We start from the raw sequence: 19660 nt of genomic DNA, 5'->3' as shown, positions 1-19660 counted from the left end.
TAATAAAAATGACTTGGCATATTTACAAAAGTTAGTGTTTGTGTGGAAGTTGGGGTGGTATTTCAGACACTTATTGTACGGAATATATTGAAGCCACTATGTGCTGTAGATAAAATTACGCCGGGTATTTGGGGATGCCAATGCAGTTCTTTGATCTCCTTCTGACCTTGGTGTATAAATAAGAGCTGGGGCGGCAATTTATTCAAGTCGTCATCAGCATCTGTGGATCCCTGATCAGTATCTTTCTCAACTGCCAAGTCCCATAAAGCTATTTGATCGTCGTCCCCTCCAGACGCTAGTACTGTTGTGTCCTTGGGATTCCATTCGACGGTTGTAATATGATCTGTATGGTGTTTAAACGTGGCTATAGGCTGCTTACTTTGAAACTGCCTCAAATCCCATATATGAAGAAAACCATCATCACCCCCACTTGCAATAAAGGGTTCAGTGCGGTTCCATGATATAACATTAATATCACTTTGATGAGCGTTGTCACACGTTAGCATACATGCTTTTTGCGGCGCTGCTCTAACATCCCAAATACGTATAGACTTGTCTACCGAACAAGATGCTAATACGCTTCGCTCATTTGGACTCCACTGCAAATCTTCCACCGATGCTGTATGACCGACTAGTGGCCGTTGATCTACTTTCCATGTCGATTCATCAACAAGGGACCATATATGGATGTCTCTCCTAGAAACAAAGATGTATGATAAAATAAGTACAAACACAAACAGAGAAAAATAAAATAAAACGACATATCTTCAACCACATTCCACAATTGTTACGATCAAGCTTTATTTATAAGGCCAGTTGAAGTCTTCATTGATTGTCAAAATTTATTGTTCGAAATAAAATTAAAAAAATATATATTTGGAAAAAGAGTGAAATTTGATCAAATCAAAAAAAATTTGCTGTATATTTGTTATATAAATTAGTGATCATTTTTGATTAATAAATGTTGTGTTTACAAAAATCGTTTCTTTTGCAACAAATGGTAAAAAAAAAAATCATAGAATAATTTGGTCTTTGACGAAATATTCCTAAAATGCGATTTTTAAAGATTTTGACACATTTCTGCAAGGTGTGGAAGTCAATAAAGAAATTGTTGTCAACATAGTTGATTTCAGTTTCTAAAAAAACTATTGAATTTAAATATATTTATTTTTTAGACTTATAGCGAAATATATTATTTGATACAATAAACGAAAAAATAACTTTCATGCTACAGTCATACCCTTTTCGTCTGTTCCCGTACTCCAAGAATCTACTTGTTTTTACTACGACAATAAATGTTCCTTTACGACATCGACGAAAATAACAAATTGGGTTCATAATACTTATTTGTCATATAAATGCGACAGTGCCCAGTTTTCGATACGATTACACTGACTTCGCTTTATTGAAAAACTCGGATAATTTTGACATTTTCTGTTAAGCTAATTTGACTGCAATTTTATAGTCACTTGCAAATGAGTACTTACTTACAGTCGCCTGTAGCTAATACACCTTCGGCACATGGACTCCAATCTATTCCGAAACCTTCTTGTTGGTGTCCAGTGAATGTGAAAACAGGTTTAACTGGAGTACTTCCTACCTCTCTCTCATAGATTTTTAACAAGGAGCTATCTTCAACAGCTTGAAGTTGCTTTGATAAATTCCAAATGTTAACATGGCCGAGCTCACTCCATGAGGCCGCAAAAACAGAGTTTCCTAAGCGTTTTGATCGTACACGGTTCACACAGCCCTGATGCTTGATCAAAGCACAGCTCATTTGAGGTTTTTTTAATTCGCTGGCATCCTCTACATCATCCTGGTCGTCTTCCAACTCTACATCATCGTCATCGTCTTCATTTCCATCACCACCCTGCGTCTTATGCAAATTATGCATTTTCATCACTATCAAGTTATTTACATGGGTGCGGGCAGCCTGTGTTCCCGCCACCATATAAGCAGTTAAAGGATAATCTTGACGGTCTGTACCGAGTTCATCCGCAATTACGTCAAAGCTCAAGCATGGAGCTCCAGTTGAAGCCTGATGCAACATAATATAGGCCGACTCGTCGCAAACTAATTCTTCGTCCTCCTTCAAAGGCTTACCAGGAAGATAAACCTCTTTATTCGTATTCATATCGTCATCCTCCGCATCGTCATTATCATCAATATCGCTCTCAGCATCCTCAGGCTCTACAACTTCCATTTCTAATTCCTCGTTATCCATTTTATTTTGATATTTTGGACAGAGAAATCTGGCAAAATATAAATAAACGTTTCCACACACGTGTTGCTTGAAGGGAAAAAAGCGTGGTCTCGCAGGGTTCTCCGCAACAATAAAAAATGAAAAACGTTCCACTTGCTAACAAATGGAGGAGAAGACAAAATGGCAGCTAAAGAAGAACTTAAAGTAGGATATCGAAATATTTACGAATGAAGTGGGATGGAGACTGCATGACACTGTCCGTCTGAATTCATCAGTGTTGTGTCAAGTCAGGGTTGCACGCAAGTGTGTGTATAGTGTAGGGTTGTATTTTTGTGTACTAGGTTTATGTGTTAAAGTACATTTACATATGCGATCTTAAATCGACACGATAACGAAATCCCGAAATACATCCGAATTGTTTACACATTACAACAATCTCATTATTTTTGCAATGTTGTGGTCGTCGGGAAAGTCAGAAAATCACATAAAAATACAAACATGTTATAAATAATTGTTGTTTTCTTTTGGTTTTCATGATTGCATCTCATTAGTATCATGTTTTCGATCATGATTTAAAATTGATTACTTGACTAAATTAACTAAAACTGTAAAACGAAAGATTTCTCTCTGAGTGCTGTAAAAGGTCGTTTACATTGAACCGGATTTGGTTAACCCAGTGGGTTTAAGTTTTCAATTCCTTTGAATATATGCCAAATAAAACCTCATAAAGTAGGTTAACCCGGTAAAAAGTTCTAATGTAAATGCCGTATAATGTTGAATTTTAATTACAACTTAATTTGAAAATTAATAATTTTCTTTATATTTTATACTTTATTATGGATGAAACAAATATTGCATGTACTCCCTAGGTGCTTGTTCCATTAAATCAAAATACATATTTTGTGTATGTGTGTGTATTGTTTTGAATACTATGTCAAATAAATTCAAAATAAATTGAAATATATTCAAATCTAATTGAAATGAAAATGATGTTTTTAACGCCTCTGGAAGTAATTACTTTATTATGGATGAAACAAATATTGCATGGTACTCCCTACTGGATTTTGGAAAGAAATAATAACCTTTCATTAATTTTTCGCAGTGTTACTTATTTGTTGAAAAAATGTCGAATAAACCCAACCACTTATTGCATATATTTATTTTGTATTTGGCAGAAGCCACCACCTACCTAGTTGTTTTTTTATTCCACACAAGCTGTCCTACCCTTTATTATTGTACCATGCCATTAACCTACCTCTTAAGGGCTAAGCAGAATGCTCGCGTTGAGCCATCCGTCGCGTTATATGTTATCGAAAATACAACAAACACAAGGAAACGATAACACACGCGCATATCGTTTCCTTGTGGTTGTTGTATTTTCGATAACATATAACGCGACGGATGGCTCAACGCGAGCATTCTGCTTAGCCCTTTATTGCGGTTATAAAATGTATGTTGCTTATAAAATGCCTTTAATGATATGAATTCAGCGACACCATGTGGAATGCATAACGGCGATCATGGCACAATTAAGGGCTAAACAGAATGTTCGCGTTGAGCGTTTTTTGTTATAGCGTTAACGCACGCAAAAAGTTAAAATATATTTAACTCCGAAGCGCAGCGCACAACAGCTTCGAGCGTTTGTGTTATCGTTTCCTTGTGGTTGTTGTATTTTCGATAAAGGCTTTATAACGTTTAATTATTGTGTATGTTGTGGCTTGTTATGCCAAAATCGTATACAAAATGTGTGACCATCTGTGTAATGTTTTAAAAAATATATACATTTCTTTACAGAAGAATTTTACAACATTGGGAAGAAGGAAAATAATTAAACATATACACATGTGAACACAAAAGTATAAAATTTATGTAAAGGGGAATTTTGACGTACATACAAAATGTCGTATGTACAGAAAAACTGACAGACACGGTGTAAATAACTTTATAAGGAGCGTATGTGAATGCGCTATTAATCGTGCTCACAAATTCAGTATAATATACTTTACGTAAAAGTGTCATTGGTGATGGCAACTGACAGACACGGTGTAAATAACGTTATAAGGAGCGTATGTAAATGCGCTATTAATCATGTTCACAAATTCAGTAATATAGTACTATATTGTACTAGTTTTGCAATTTTTGCTAGAAAAGCGTTCCCTTACGCCGAAAAGTAGGACAATTTGAAATTAAATTTAAGAGAGTTAAAACCAAAATGGCGTTCTCTTCTCCTATTTTCTGCAAGACCAATTTGGCATAGCACGAAATAGTAAATGTAGTAAATTTGACATTTGATTGCCAGAGATATACAGTCCGAAATAAAGCACATGAAATTTAGCGCTTCAACAAAAGGAACACACGCACAGACGCACACACATTTGCTTGAAAAAAAAATAAGAAATTAAAAAATGGACAAACAGATTTTGTATTCTCTTTTGGAGGATTTGATTTTGACGTTTCTTCATGTTTTAACTATTTTTCGTTCCTTTATTTTTGCGCAAATCTTGTATGTGAGAGTAATTTTTGATAGTTCGCTCTTTTACTAGCTTTACTATCAAAAAGTACGGGAACGAACCTATACTTGACGTAAAAGTGCCATGGGTGATGCGGTTACCTTATTAAATCTGCCTTGTGGTACATCGTATTCTGTAGAGGAAAATGGTACTGAATAAAGTACTATTATACTGAATTTTTCATCCCTTATCCCTAGTATATACAAATATAAAATTTAATGAAAACTTCAAAACTTGGACTTGGTGTTAATGGTTTAACTTGATTAAGTATTAAAGCTAAGAAAATTGACATTAAATATGACTTCTTTCGATGGACATATTTGAGAAACAGCGCGAGGATGGAAACACAATTGATGACACCCAAGCAATAGACTGCATTATAGAAACGGCTCAAGAAGTTAATGGACATACGGTAATTGACAGATGAGATACTTACTAATATCCCTAAATATATATAAATTGGTAAACAATTTTCAATATATATTCAGAAAATTTTAACACATCAATTCGCGAAACATATGCTCTTTTCAGTACCTGCAACAATCTTCGGAGCAAGTTGAGTTTAGGGGCTCATCTGGGTTTTTATGAAATGTTATTAGGGTATGGACTTACTTCCCCAAATATGGACCGTCGAAGGTAAAATGGGTATGGTTAAAGTAGTTTTAATTAGAAAAGTTCACACTTCCATATATCGGGAAGTGTGGACTTCGCCATTTTCGTGATCGGAGAGAGATGTCCTACATTTGGTAAACATTTTAGAAGAAAATCCAGCACGAGCCCTTAAACTCAACTTAAGGCGAATTTTCTGTTAATCAAAATTGCTTTCTATATTTTTAAATGAAGTTTGTCTAAAATTTTTGTGAAGCACGGTCGAAGTTTTTGTAGCTTTATGCTTTAATGCGCTTGCAAAATGCATTCCAAAATTTTAAAAATAATGTTTAATTGTTCGCCTTAAGAGACTCAACTCGGATTGTTCTGACTCAGCAGAAGTATGTATATGAAAAACAGCGCCGAAGGCGCGATTCTCAGAAAAAAATTCAAATAAAAATAAAATTCTGCTCGCGTAGTTCAATTTTCTACCTGTCCATAGGTGAGTCATAAACTCCCAGGTACCAATTTAAATTTTGATACCCACATTTCCGGAACTATGAAGTCCTCCTTAAAAAAATTATGTGGTTTTGATCAGGACTATCTGCAGTAAAAGTTGCAAACGTTTCTGAGTGGTATTAAAGATATTTAATAAAATGAGGGTGTAATTTTGGAAAGTTGTAGTCCCATATCTCGAAAAGTACTGATTTCACCCCGAAAAAATGTATGTTGTTGTAATCAACATCAGAAGGGCTATCAATGGTGAAAATGTTATCAATATTCAATATTATCTGAGAGGTGTCCGTAAAGTGCATTTGTTCCGATTTTCCCATTTTACACTTTTCACCATCCCGAGAGCATTTTGTCACTAGATTGTATTTAGGTTCATATATTTCCAAATTTTGTTTACTGCCCGATGCAATACAAATTTGTTTAATTAATTTGTATTAATGTAGATTAAATTGATAATTAGGTAAAATAGTGCCTTTGTGACAATAGTCGCACTTTTTTCCAATTGTCGGTATCTCGTATTTTAGTTAAACAATTTTTATTTAAATAATTTTTCGGCTATTTTCATTAATAAATTATTACTATCGGACTTTTCCATCAGTATTGTATTAAAAAAATTATATGAAATAATTTTATTAATTAAAATATTACATTTATAAAACATGGCGTCGACTTAGGGAACCTTTTATCCAATAAAAATTCCAAATATCTTTCAGAAAATCGTATTGATAAGATTGTGCACGAATATTTTGTTTGGAATAAAAATATTTTTTGTTTATTCTTCAAACAATAAATTTTACAGTCAATGAAGACTTTGAGTTCACTTCCTTGTTATCCGTATGAATCAAGGTTTATTCTGATATTGAACGAGTTTTGAGTTTTTGTCCTGATCTGGCTGGTATTTCGCGATTAAAATGTTGTTAATAGACCAAAATCGAGTAATAATTTCAGAAGTAAATTGATTTAAATGCATATCAGATGTAAAAGGAGTAAGAGTTTATGACTCAGACAAGGAATAGCATATGTGAACAAGGAGATAAAAATTTATTAAAATGTTGTTAATAGACCAAAATCGAGTAATAATTTCAGAAGTAAATTGATTTAAATTCATATCAGATGTAAAAGGAGTAAGAGTTTATGACTCAGACAAGGAATAGCATATGTGAACAAGGAGATAGCATATGTGAACAAGGGACGAATAATTTAAATTTACCCAATTCAATCGATATGCCGACAAAATATATATCAGTTAAATGATTGTAAGAGTTTCTGACTCTGACAAGGAAAGCGACTTCACAGATGGCGTATGTGAACAAGTGACGAATAATTTAAATTTGCCCAACTCAATGGATATGCCGACAAATTCTATATCAGTTAAATTATTTAACTGAATTAATTTAAGGCGACCAGATTTTGAAAATAAAAATATATGATAGAAAGAAAAAACAAATATTTTTAATAAAAATAACAGTATGTGCATAAAACGCACATTTAGATTTATATAAATATATGAAATGAGTAAAAAAGTGGTTAAGTAAGACGGTGCCAATTTTTTTGTCCGCAGCGAATAATCTTGGGATTTTTTTATATATTGAACATAGCAAAGGAAATCTCGATTTCTTTATGTGAGTGGCACCTAGAAACATAGAACTCAAAATACTAAATTGCAGCCAATTCGTTTGCAAAACGTATCCAGAAACCCTGAAAATACCATAACTTAATAGTTAACATTTATTTAGGGAAATTTGTTACTCAATTAGAACTCAAAATATATAATAACAGATAATTCGGTTGGAAGATGTGTCTAAAAATCCTGAAAATACCCAAAATTTATACCCAGGATATACAATTCTATGCTTGAGAAATCGTTTGTTATACGTGTCGCTCGAACATGGAACTATTTGCCAGTAGAGCTAAGGACTTTTTGTTATATTTGGTTTCTGATTTATTTTACTTGCTTCTTTATTTCTTTTCACTATTTCTTACTAAAATTTGCCTTAGTACTGTTGTTGTATAATTGACATAATTTCATCTATTGCTATGTTCATTACCTCTTTGCTCTTTTTCCGTTTAGTTTTAGTTACAGCTGGGGAGTATATATATATGTATATAAACATTTCAGTTAAGTTAATTTTTTTGTTTTTAGTGTCTAGTTTGATAAGAGCTTTGTGATACTATATGTTGGCCTTGAAGGCTTTAGTATTATTGAATGAAACGAATAAATTAAAAAAAATGTGACAGTTTTTAATATTTCACTGAAATTTCATAAAATGTATTTATTAAGTTGTTTTAATTTACAAAAATAAAGATTGATCAGGATTTTAAAAATATAGATGACAATAATGACGGGTTATAGAAATATATGATAGACAGAGGACATAAAATAGATGATTGTCGTCCAAAAAATAGGACGTATGGCCACCTTAATTAAGTTAGTGGAATATTTGGCATCAACTTCGATGAGGACACCATCACCTCTTTTACTAATCGGATATTTTCTAAATATTTGATATTTTGAAGTTAGAATTTCACTATTAAGCACAGGTATTTTAAACGAAGATCTACACTCTGAATATACTTTTAGCATCGTAAACAGTAACTTCCTTCAATTTTTGATTTGATATAATAATTTATATCATCCGGCGCAAACCTAGATACAAATACCATTTTCATAACTGGAGCCGTTACTAATGGTCTTTGGGAAGTTTATGGGATTATACCAGTTGAAGCTACGGAAGCAGCCACTGAATACGCGTCAGATAAAAGAAGTGATAACTCCTGTATTCCATGAGTAGTTTTCTCCAGCCTGGGGATAGCAACACTCATAGTTTTAGGGGTTATTGCTCCTTCCAATACATACTTTATGGCTTCAGATATTATAAATCCATATCCGTCATATAAAGCCCGCGAAGAGATGAATTTAGCTGAAATATCATCATAGTTATATGAGTTTATTTTGAAAAAGGTTCAAGTAAATTTTGTTGTTCTATTGAAATATTTAAGTATTTGTCTTTTATTTAATTCAACAAAATTGTTATGTGGTATTTATTTGGTTTGTGGATTTGTGCCCTTAAACGTGATTGAATGTATAACGAAATATGTTCTGTAAACCATACTAGAATTCCAAGATATGTTTCATAGCCTAAAATGGAGTTAAATCACATTCAAAATAAACGACTTATATGGCGACAGAAATTCAGCTTGTCAGGAGCCAATACTTCCAAACATATTTTTTATTGTAATTCATAATAATTGAACTTGATCTGCATTTGTTACAGGAATATTTATTACGTTTAAAACGGGGCTATTCGAAACAATTTACGTGGAGAATTTTACGACGATACAATGATTTTGCTGACCTACAGAAGAGTCTCGCTATATCGGGAATTGACCTGCCTTTACCTGGTAAAAAATTGTTTGGTAATATGCGCCCTGAATTTATAGCTGAACGTAGACAAGCCCTGCAAATTTACATAAATACTGTGCTAATGAATCCAATATTGGCATCATCGCTGCCCGCGAAGCGTTTCGTTGACCCCGATAGCTACTCCCAATCTTTTCATGGTAAGTTTACGATAGGTAATAGGATAGCCGGTGTAAATACCGTAATGCATATATTTGTAAATATATAATTGTGCTATAGATAGATTAGCTAACTAATTCCTAATGTCGTTTTGCTATTTTATAATAACCAATTTTATGACACACAGACCAAGCTGTCCAAAACGCACTACTCTGCCTTAGAAGTGAGGGATTGTGGTCATTGGGTGCTACGCTCGGGACTATTGGTTGGCGCTTAAGAAAACATTACTTTAAAGTAACACCGAAACAACCAGATTCAAAGTCCTGTAATAAAACCTTAGTGAAAAGTGGGTCACAAACCCATGCAAATTTAAAACAACACAGTGTGGCTGGCAATGGCAACAAATCTGATCATTCCAGTGATACTTCTCAATCGGGAGCTAACGAATTGGTTTTGGAGTGGCTTGAGTACGGACCCGATAAATATATTGACGACAAGGAACTAGGTGGCATATTGAAAAGTTTAGTCAGTATGCAACATCCAAACATTGAGTCAATGCAGTATGCAGCACATAATGAGAATGGATGCCTCGTGATTAGGAAGTAAGGAAGTTGAACCCCAAGTATACAGTATTCAAATTATTATTCGATTTTATGTAGGTTTCATAAACATGGAACTCTTAAAGACATTCTATGCATGGCAACGCCAAAAAATCCTTTCTTAAGTAAATATGGCAATCCCAAAGGACGTACTGCACTATCTATGAAGCAGGTCGCGATATATGGGAGACAAATTTTAGACGTCCTTATTTTTTTACATTCTAAGGGTTACCCCTACGGTAATAGTTCTAGCATGTTGTTATGAGTTATTCATTGATACCGTCACATTCGCTTAACAGGTCATTTGCATTCAGGAAACATTGTAATTGTAGACGATTGTGTAAAGCTCTTAGATGTTGAAAATTATATTCTCGGAGTACCATCATTTTACCGGCCATTCTTCGTACAACATGGCAAGATTTATAAATCGGAGGCTATAGATGTTTATTGTTTTGGCCATATATTGTTTGAAATGGCAATGGGCTATCCCATGCAGGAATCTGTTGCGAGACAAATAACCGATTGTCCGGAAGTCTTGAGTAAGTTCAAAATACAATCTTATCTATCTTCTTGTTATAGACATCTCAATTTCAACTTCTAGAAAATCTATTGGAAAGCATTTTGTCTAAAGAGGCTTGTAAATCTGGCCTACCGTCTCTGGACCAACTGAGCAATCACAACTTTTTTAAAGAATATTCTGCATGTGAAACAAGTAAAGGACTCGCCAACGACGAAGCTACCAGATATCATTTAAAATTGTCACTTAACGCAAAAGAAGCTATAAAACTAGCTATTCAAAAGACGGAAAACCGATTGCGCGATGAACAGAAATCAGTAAAAAATCAAAAGCGTATTGTGCGTGTCCAGGAACTAATGAGCTCCGAGGAAGAAAAACGTAAAATCAAACATAAAGCGGTAAAATATCACATGGACTTCGTTTTGATAAATATCCTAACACTGTGGATTTGTTTTAACTCTTCTAGAAGCAAGAACACAAACAGTCGAAACTTAAACAACAGGGATCTTTGCAAAATAGTAATGGAAAGGTAGCCCTGACCACCGTCAGTCATTGTGGAGGTTCAATTACTGAATCTTCTGAAGCCAGCTCGCGTTCTTTAAACCGCATGAATAGTGTCATAACCAACAATGCTTCTCAGGATATTAAATGTACGTATAATACTGATTTATGTTTTCAAATATCCAGCTATTATAGTATTCTAGCTCCACCGCTGACGCCTTCTGCACATCAAAGGGGGAACGAATTCGAATCGCACCAACAACATAAAACTTCTTTGAAACAGACTTCATCCGTTGCCAGTGTAGACAGACAATCATCGTCGCCCAATATTGCATCCGAGGCCGATAGTGGAGAGCCCGTACGATCGGCGTTGCTTGAATCTATATGCAAATTTAACCGAGGTTCTCTGCGGAAAATTCGGTCAAATGATTGAGTTCGCAGAAACTAATTGACACAAAATACTAGTGAATTTATCTCTATATCAACTGGACCAAAATACAGCTATCAAATAGCCAACCGGATGTTTCAGATATCACAAATCTATATCACATATAATATAAAACACGTCTTGACATGATGCATGTAATTTGTTTCCATACGACTTCTCCGAACATTAATACGAACGTGTTGCAGCACTAGGAATAATAATAAGCTACTTAATAATCCCACCATATAATTCATAGTAACACCACCAAAATGCGCACTTTAATTCAATGTTGTAACTTATATCTATATATAAATGTATGTCAATGTTTATGTGTGTATGGACATTTTTGCATGTTCTCTATAGAATAGTACACATCACCATGTTTCTTTTAGCAAATCATCAAAATCAACACTACTTTTAAGACTAAACTAAAAAGCTTTAATAATAGTTAATGAATTTGTCTTTATAAATTGATCAACGCAAAATGCCCACTACATTTCTGTTAAAATTTCAATTAATGTATTATTTTGTTATTATTATTTATCATATATACACATATATTTAAAATAAAAATATTAAAAAAAAAAACAAATTTACATGTTTACAACAAACATACCATATATTATAATAAATGTCAAATATCAAAATAAAGTTGATGTCTTGTATTTGTTCTAAACAAATATGGGTGGTAAATATAAAAAAACGTAAGTTGGCCCATATAACGCCAGAGATTTTCACTTCAATAAGTTGGTATATTTTATGTTTCCATCCAACTTTTTAGTTCTAAAATTCCGTTTTTTGAATAAAACAATTGTGTATGTATGCGTTGTATGTAATTTGCGTTTGCAGATGATATACAAATATTATTTAAAGGAAGGTATGTATTCATGGATGTATTAGTGACGTGGTTGTCTACCAATTGTATCTCAAAAAAAAAAAAACTGGTAAATGGAATCGAATTCAATAAGTGCTTCCATCTATAGTTTTACGACCTGTTTATTGGGCCATAAGGGCCAATAAAATGAACGACTTGTTGCATTTGTTTTAATTTATTCTGACATTATTGCCCATAAGGCAGAAGTTTATTTTCTCCTTTCTGACAAAAGCTACCCTACCTTGCATAATTGTACCATGGGTAGAACTATTTTAGTTCAATAGGTCTGTGAATAACACTCAAATCGATGTGCCTCGTTTGAATCTGTTATTTGCAAAGTCTTCCCATGTAAAGGTTGCTCTGGCGTTCAATAATTTGCTACAGGCTTAGTCTCACCTTATTGTCAACCTTTTTAATCGCGATAAACCAAACAAAATGGTATAACTGAAAATATCTTTCACATATAACGGCGTGTACACTAGAACTTTTTCACCGGGTTAACCTACTTTATGAGGATTTATTTGACATATATGCAAAGAAATTGACAATTGAAACCCACTGGGTTAACGAAATCCGGTTAAATGTAAACGTACTATATGTTTCGTTGAAACAAAAATTTGTTTTATTTATTGTTCAAACAATAAATGTTGGCAGACAACGAGGACTTACAAATAAACCTTGTATAGGCCCTTTTACTTTCAAAAATATTTTTTCATTCGCATAATAACAGTCACGAAATTAATTTCCAAACAATTCGCTGTCAATTCAAGGCAAATACGAATAAATTTGATGTTACCAACGAAAGATGGATACACAAATCGTGGATCAACTGAGGTACGGCTACTTTAAATAATCACTACAAATCAATTCGCTAATTTGGCCTAAATATATTGATTGACTTGTCAAATTTCATTAAAAGCGACAATGATTGAGAAATTTGTTTTATTTCGAGCAATTGCGCAATGTAATTTCAACATTGTTGGATACATTAATTATTTTGCCCCCGTATAGGGGAACGTATTTATATATATATATATATATATATTAATTATTAATTATTTTGCCCCCGTATAGGGGAACGTATTTATATATATATATATACATATATATATAGGCAAGGCAAATACGAATAAATTTGATGTTACCAACGAAAGATGGATACACAAATCGTGGATCAACTGAGGTACGGCTACTTTAAATAATCACTGCAAATCAATTCGCTAATTTGGCCTAAATATATTGATTGACATGTCAAATTTCATTAAAAGCGACAATGATTGAGAAATTTGTTTTATTCCGAGCAATTGCGCAATGTAATTTCAACATTGTTGGATACATTAATTATTTTGCCCCCGTATAGGGGAACGTATTTATATATATATATATATTAATTATTTTGCCCCCGTATAGGGGAACGTATTTATATATATATATATATATATATATTGCTTTAATTACAATAATAATTAATTGAAACAATAATAATCATTTGCAAGTATTTTTTACTAACCATTTGTTGTATATATATTGTTGTATATATTTATATATATATATTGCTTTAATTACAATAATAATTAATTGAAAAAATAATCATTTGCAAGTAATTTTTTACTAACCATTTGTTGTATATTTCCATACAAAGCCCAATTTGACGAAGAAAATATAATTCCGTCTGTTATAATGTTACTACTTAATGTTACTTTATCACGCAATAGTTTTGTTATTAAGTTAATTGTATAAGTGATTTTACTTATTTACAGCAGAGTTGGAATCCGCACATGGCGAAATTTGCTGTGTTGGCTACATCAAAGGTATGTAGGTATTAAATTTGTTGGAGGCGTTTGTCTAGATAAAATTAGTTTTTTTTTGCAGCCATCCGTGCGTTATATGCCCACATATCGACTTGAACCCATGCGACCTCTAAATAGGGAAGTATGTGAAAACATTATAAAAATGGTAATGGAGGAGGCATATGAAAACTTCAGTTATACCCCAAAGACGTCCTTGCAATTCTGTGCTCAAGTTAGTGAAGAAATTAAGAATCGTATCAAGGAAAAGAATTACGATAGGTAAGACTCAACGTGTTTTGTTTAAATTCACCCCTGTAGCGGGATTCTTAACGATGTATTCCTTAACGACGATTTTAACGGGATCTTAAAATCCACTACTTGTTGGGAAATACTGCCGTGTCTGAATATAGTGAACTAAGCTTGTTAATTTAAAATTAATTTATTAAGAGAAAGATTTATCCTAAAATATACAAATGCTATGAAAAAAAACATTTTTTAAGAAATCAGTGCAAATACGCATTGCGTATAAAAAAAGTTGAAATTTTTCATTTCATTGACAATGCGTATTTTAAAATTTTTGTTTTTTGAAAATAGAATTCCAGTCATCGAAAAATTTGATTTTGTATAAATGTAAACATTTTTCGATCAACTAAAAATTTTTTTCATCCATTTTTGACGTTTTCAATTGGCACATATGCAAATAAAGTCTTTGCGTACTTGGGTAATACGGACGTCTTACAATCCCTATAAAGGTACGATAAATTTGGTACAACCCTCATGTAAAATTTACGACTACGCCAATGGAATTTTCCTTCACTCCGTTACAACATCAAATCAAAAAACCTTTTCATATTTTATTGCTATGTCATTTTGTTTTCTATTATTTTTCTGGCAATTCTTGTGGACATTGAGAAATGCAATAAAATAAATTCTAATGCAAAACTAATGGTCTGTTCCCGTACTGCAAGAATCTACTACTTTTTACTACGATAACGAATTTTCCTTTATGATATCGAAGAAAATATTAAATTTAGTAAATTCTTGCAGTACGGGAACAGACTATAAGTAAATATTCTTATAATACAATTTTAAAAATATTTGTACAGATTCTTTTGACGACTTCGACATCAGTCCTTTTTAAAGCAGATTATTGTTGTAGCGATGGATATTTGTCCACTCCTACAAGTGCTTCCGCGGTTTTTTTCCTTTTAATTTTAATGATTTTCTTAAAGTATTGTTTTTTTATTCAAACAAAATAGTATATCGACTCCATTTCTATTTTATATATTACTAGTTTATTCCCCTTGATGTAGTTAAAGCTTAGATGGCAAGAGATATTCAATGTTTTTAGTTTCTGGATATCCTCTTGATGTTAAAAATTTTAGTTTGTTCTGATTACCACTAGTGTAAAATACCCTTTAGCCGCCTTCGCCTATACCAAATTATCCTCCTCCAATGTCCTTACAACGTTACCTAAATTCCAACGAGGCGTAAAGAAATATTCAACTTCCCCACTATGCAGGGACCGTAACGGTTATAAGTTATATCAAATTATTCAGCCTTATTCTGGATATTTGCTAGGGAGATATCTCGCATGTAAAAAATTTTCGCTTTCACATTCTGGCCCTATTCTGAATGAATAGGGAGATGCAAAAAATGCGAGATGCGGATTCGAGTTTTCGAAAATGGTGGTTGAAAAAGATTCGTGTTGCCATATAGCAATTTAAGTTGTAATGTGTGCTGCCATATTGTAATTTAAGTTGCAATGTGTGTTGCCCCATTGTAATCCAATTGTGTAATATTTTTCAATATTTTATTTATTGACTTTATGATTAAAAATTGTTACTTGTTATTGTTATTTAATCTTTATAACAATACAAATGTGAAATATCAAGAATCCGCTGTATAAATGCTTTGTAATTAAAAGAATATAAATTAAAGTTTAAAAATATGGCAACCTACAATATGGCATGTGAAACAGCTGTTCATTGTTTTGATGCAATTTGGTGCAACAACTACAACAGAGAATACAACAACGAATAATGGAAAGAAATCTGCGATTGAATTAATTAATTCAGTTTATTATTTCACTACATAATTGTGTGCCTTTTTATTTAATTTCGATATTTATTTCCCCAGATTCTTAAAGTGGCCTTTTATGTCATGATTTGCTTCTACTACTTTATTTCAAATCATGCACACGATAATTTTGAAAAAAAATATATTTTTTGTTCTTTCATATTTTTTTGATTTATTATTGATATTTCACATTTGTATTGTTATAAAGTTGAAATAACAATAAAAAGTAAACATTTTTAATAAAAAAAATCAATTAATATAATATGGAAAAATATTACACAATTAAATTACAATGGGGCAACACATATTGCAACTTAAATTACAATATGGCCACACACGTTACAACTTAAATTACAATATGGCAACACAAATCTTTTTTTCAACCACCATTTTCGAAAACTCCAATCCGCATCTCGCATTTTTTGCGTCTCCCTATGCATTCAGAATAAGACGAGAATGTGAAAGCGAAAATTTTTTTATATGCGAGATATCTCCCAACGAATATTCAGAATAAGGCTGATATTTTTTACCTTTGATCTTGATTACTTATGTGTACACTTATTGTAATAAGGACAGTGATTTGTAAATTGCAATTTTATAACTGATTACAAGTTGAATAATAGCCTAGACAGACGACAGCCTTAATTTGCTTTAACAGCCTTAATTCAAATTAACTTGTACATTATCCTCATTTTTATGTGTTGTTAATGCACAAAATCAAACTGAATTTATACTGAATTAAGCAATTTCAATATGGCAATGCTGTAGAAAATTGATTGTTGTCAAATTTGTTTACGTTTACGAAAATAAAAATTAGAAATAAAGGCAAAATTCTACATTTCATCAAATTAGGAGCTGTTTTATCTTCATTATAGCTGTTAGTTTTCCTTCCTGCTATGTATCAATTTCAAAAAGATGTAACCCTAAAAAATATTGTAAACAAATGTCAATATTTTCTTCCTACACACAGACAAACAATAGTTTTGAAACAAAAAACTGGTTCATAAATGCAGAAACTCTCTAACATGAAGATTTTTTGTTCGCATTTTAAAAAATAACTGTTATTTTCGGTCCCTGCCACTATGGCAAAATGTTTTGTTCGACCGTATTACCCAAATACGTCGAATTCATATCTTTTAGCGAACTTAACAAAATCACGAAACAATATTAACAAATTATAAAATGTGTTCAAAAATTTTACAATCTTATTGAAAATTTTACGTTTTGTTTCCACTTTTAACAAAAGAAAAAAAACTACGCTCTGTCATAGTTGAATATTTTCAACTTTATCAATTCGTACTTCACATTGATATACATAAATACATGTTTTTTTTACTTTTGTTGCGAATTCTATGTCCTGATTTATATTAGGCGAGTTTACTTGCGGCAATTTTTATCGTTCTCTTTTGAACTAGCTCCATGCGTCTATACAAGGCAATTCGGTTTCCAAAATATTTTTTTATTTGTTGTTTTTTCACATTTAAATATATGTATATAAAATGTCAACAAATACGAAATACACAAAACGAATTGCCAAAAAATTGTCGGTACGAGCAATTTTTTTTTCATTTCTATACCCCTTGCCCCTCTCTCCTACAAACAAAGACTTGCCGCAAGTAAACTCGCCTAATCTAAATCAAGACTATGTTTTTCTAGGCTTTTTTCTTTAAAAGAAAATTTAAGGACTAAATATACAAACGCATGCTTCGTCTGGAGCACGAACTTACTCTACATTGACGTAATCAGCTTTCAAAAGACTGTTAGTGCAATTTTTCGACTCGAATTTAACATAATCTAACAACAAATCTGTCCGAGAACTTTTTTTTATAATTATTAACTTTTTTAGATACCGTTTAATTGTTGTAGTTACAACTGGAGAAAAACTTATGCAGGGTTATTGTTCGTATGCCAATTTTTTGTGGGACGCCGATAAAGATGGATATATATCGCATGTAATAGAAACGCCTAAATTTTTTGCTGTAGCCACGCTGTACTACCTTTACTACGATTAAAATAGTTGCCACTTGATTATCAATTAAGAACCATCTGTAAAACTCGCAGCACCCTCATGCTTTCAGCGATTATAAATAAAATGTAAACAAAATATTTGTCTGTGTTTTTTTTTTTAATTTTATTGAATAATATTCAAACATTATATCTGGATATACATGGGGATATTACCGATAGTTCATTTTTAACACACATTTGTCAGTACATATTCAAATGTTCTCCTTATGTATATAGACGTTGTTCGTAACACCACATAAATAGTTGTATCTTTTGCATCTCCCTTGAGGATAAAAATAAAACGGAACTTATAAATGCACTACACTTTTCATGCATGTTTGCTATGCATTTCACTGCGAAGGATGTTATTTGTCTTCATGACATCTCAGTGACAGGTCGATACGGAAAACAAGACCGTTATTAACTTCAACATACACATATAAATTACATGATATTATATTTGTTTATTTTAGTTCATAAGCAAATGACCACGCTACAGATTCAAGATTCGTTCTTTGATATTACGAAGTCGACACATGAAACATTCTGGGTGGAAATTCCTCGTAGAAAACAATGTAGCATTTGTAAAACCCTTTTCGATCGCATATAATTTTTAAACAAATACTACAATTAGTTTTCTAAAAAAATTATGAGGAATATTTGTAGCAGCAGTAGAAACATTATTCTAAGAAAATTACTAATGAAATGGCCACAATCTAACTTTAACGAAAAACACTAAGACGTCGCCCGCCGCTTCAATTATTGAACTTTCAGCTCGTTCGAGAGACATATGTAGCAAACATTACGTTTTCATTAGAATAGTCACAAACACTATCTTCAGAGGAACCCGATTCTGCACAAAACACTTGAAATGGAACTGACAACAAACAATATCAGCCAAATTTTCAACATTGGATCACAATGTCATTCTTAACAACTGGTAAATGTGTATCGTACTTCGCAGACCTCATACTTTCACTTCACTTCAATACTTGCATCAAAGCCGGAAATGCATAGATTCAATTTAATATATTTATGCCACAGGTATTTGTCTATTACTGACAATACGTTTTAGAAGAATCGTATAAAGCACTACACATTGGTATTAAAATTCACAGAAGAAATCATAATTCACCATTTAAAAGGGTGGTTCTTTTGACATCGGTATATATTCATACCGCAACAAACACATACGGAGAGTAATACCTCTCTGCTACAATCTAATATACGGAGGTATATTCGAGAACTCACTTTAGAAACCCAACAATCTTTGAAATTGAATGTTACACCACCACTGATTTCGTTTTTTTTATTATTATTATTTTTAGGTGCGCATTGGCCGAGAATAGCCCACTAGAACTGAAATCACACAAGAAAAACTGTTTACACAAAGCGGTTATAATAGGGGAGACTGGGGCACCTTCGGCACTTTTTTTTTAGAGCTCTATATCTCAGTACTTATTCAACATATATAAAAACTTTATGGCTGATTATTGTCCTCTGACTCTTAATTATAAAAAATAGTACCAAAA

General features: G+C 32.4%; 2 protein-coding genes across 2 annotated transcripts; one reads left to right on the top strand and one right to left on the bottom strand.

Annotated features, from left to right (window-relative positions):
- Nucleotides 1-59: 59 nt before the first annotated feature.
- Nucleotides 60-2224, bottom strand: LOC133336999 (glutamate-rich WD repeat-containing protein 1). The gene is made up of 2 exons (XM_061545263.1): nt 1488-2224; nt 60-696 (listed from the first exon to the last, which is right to left on the bottom strand). The coding sequence occupies exons 1-2, from the start codon at nt 2222-2224 to the stop codon at nt 63-65; spliced, it is 1371 nt and encodes a 456-aa protein (XP_061401247.1). The 3' UTR covers nt 60-62.
- Nucleotides 2225-9089: 6865 nt separating this feature from the next.
- On the top strand, nt 9090-11384 carry LOC133337003 (PX domain-containing protein kinase-like protein). Its single transcript, XM_061545266.1, has 6 exons — nt 9090-9375; nt 9522-9936; nt 9994-10172; nt 10233-10472; nt 10535-10848; nt 10917-11384. Exons 1-6 carry the CDS (start codon nt 9237-9239, stop codon nt 11382-11384), a joined length of 1755 nt encoding a protein of 584 aa, XP_061401250.1. The 5' UTR covers nt 9090-9236.
- The last annotated feature ends 8276 nt before the right edge of the window (nt 11385-19660 follow it).

The sequence above is a fragment of the Musca vetustissima genome, unplaced genomic scaffold (genome assembly GCF_032173495.1).
Source record: "Musca vetustissima isolate MV318-11 ecotype Yass unplaced genomic scaffold, APGP_CSIRO_Mvet_v1 utg6013, whole genome shotgun sequence".
NCBI classification, from domain to species: domain Eukaryota; kingdom Metazoa; phylum Arthropoda; class Insecta; order Diptera; family Muscidae; genus Musca; species Musca vetustissima.
Note: the sequence above shows the minus strand (reverse complement) of the source record. Positions and strands in the feature narration are given on the sequence as shown.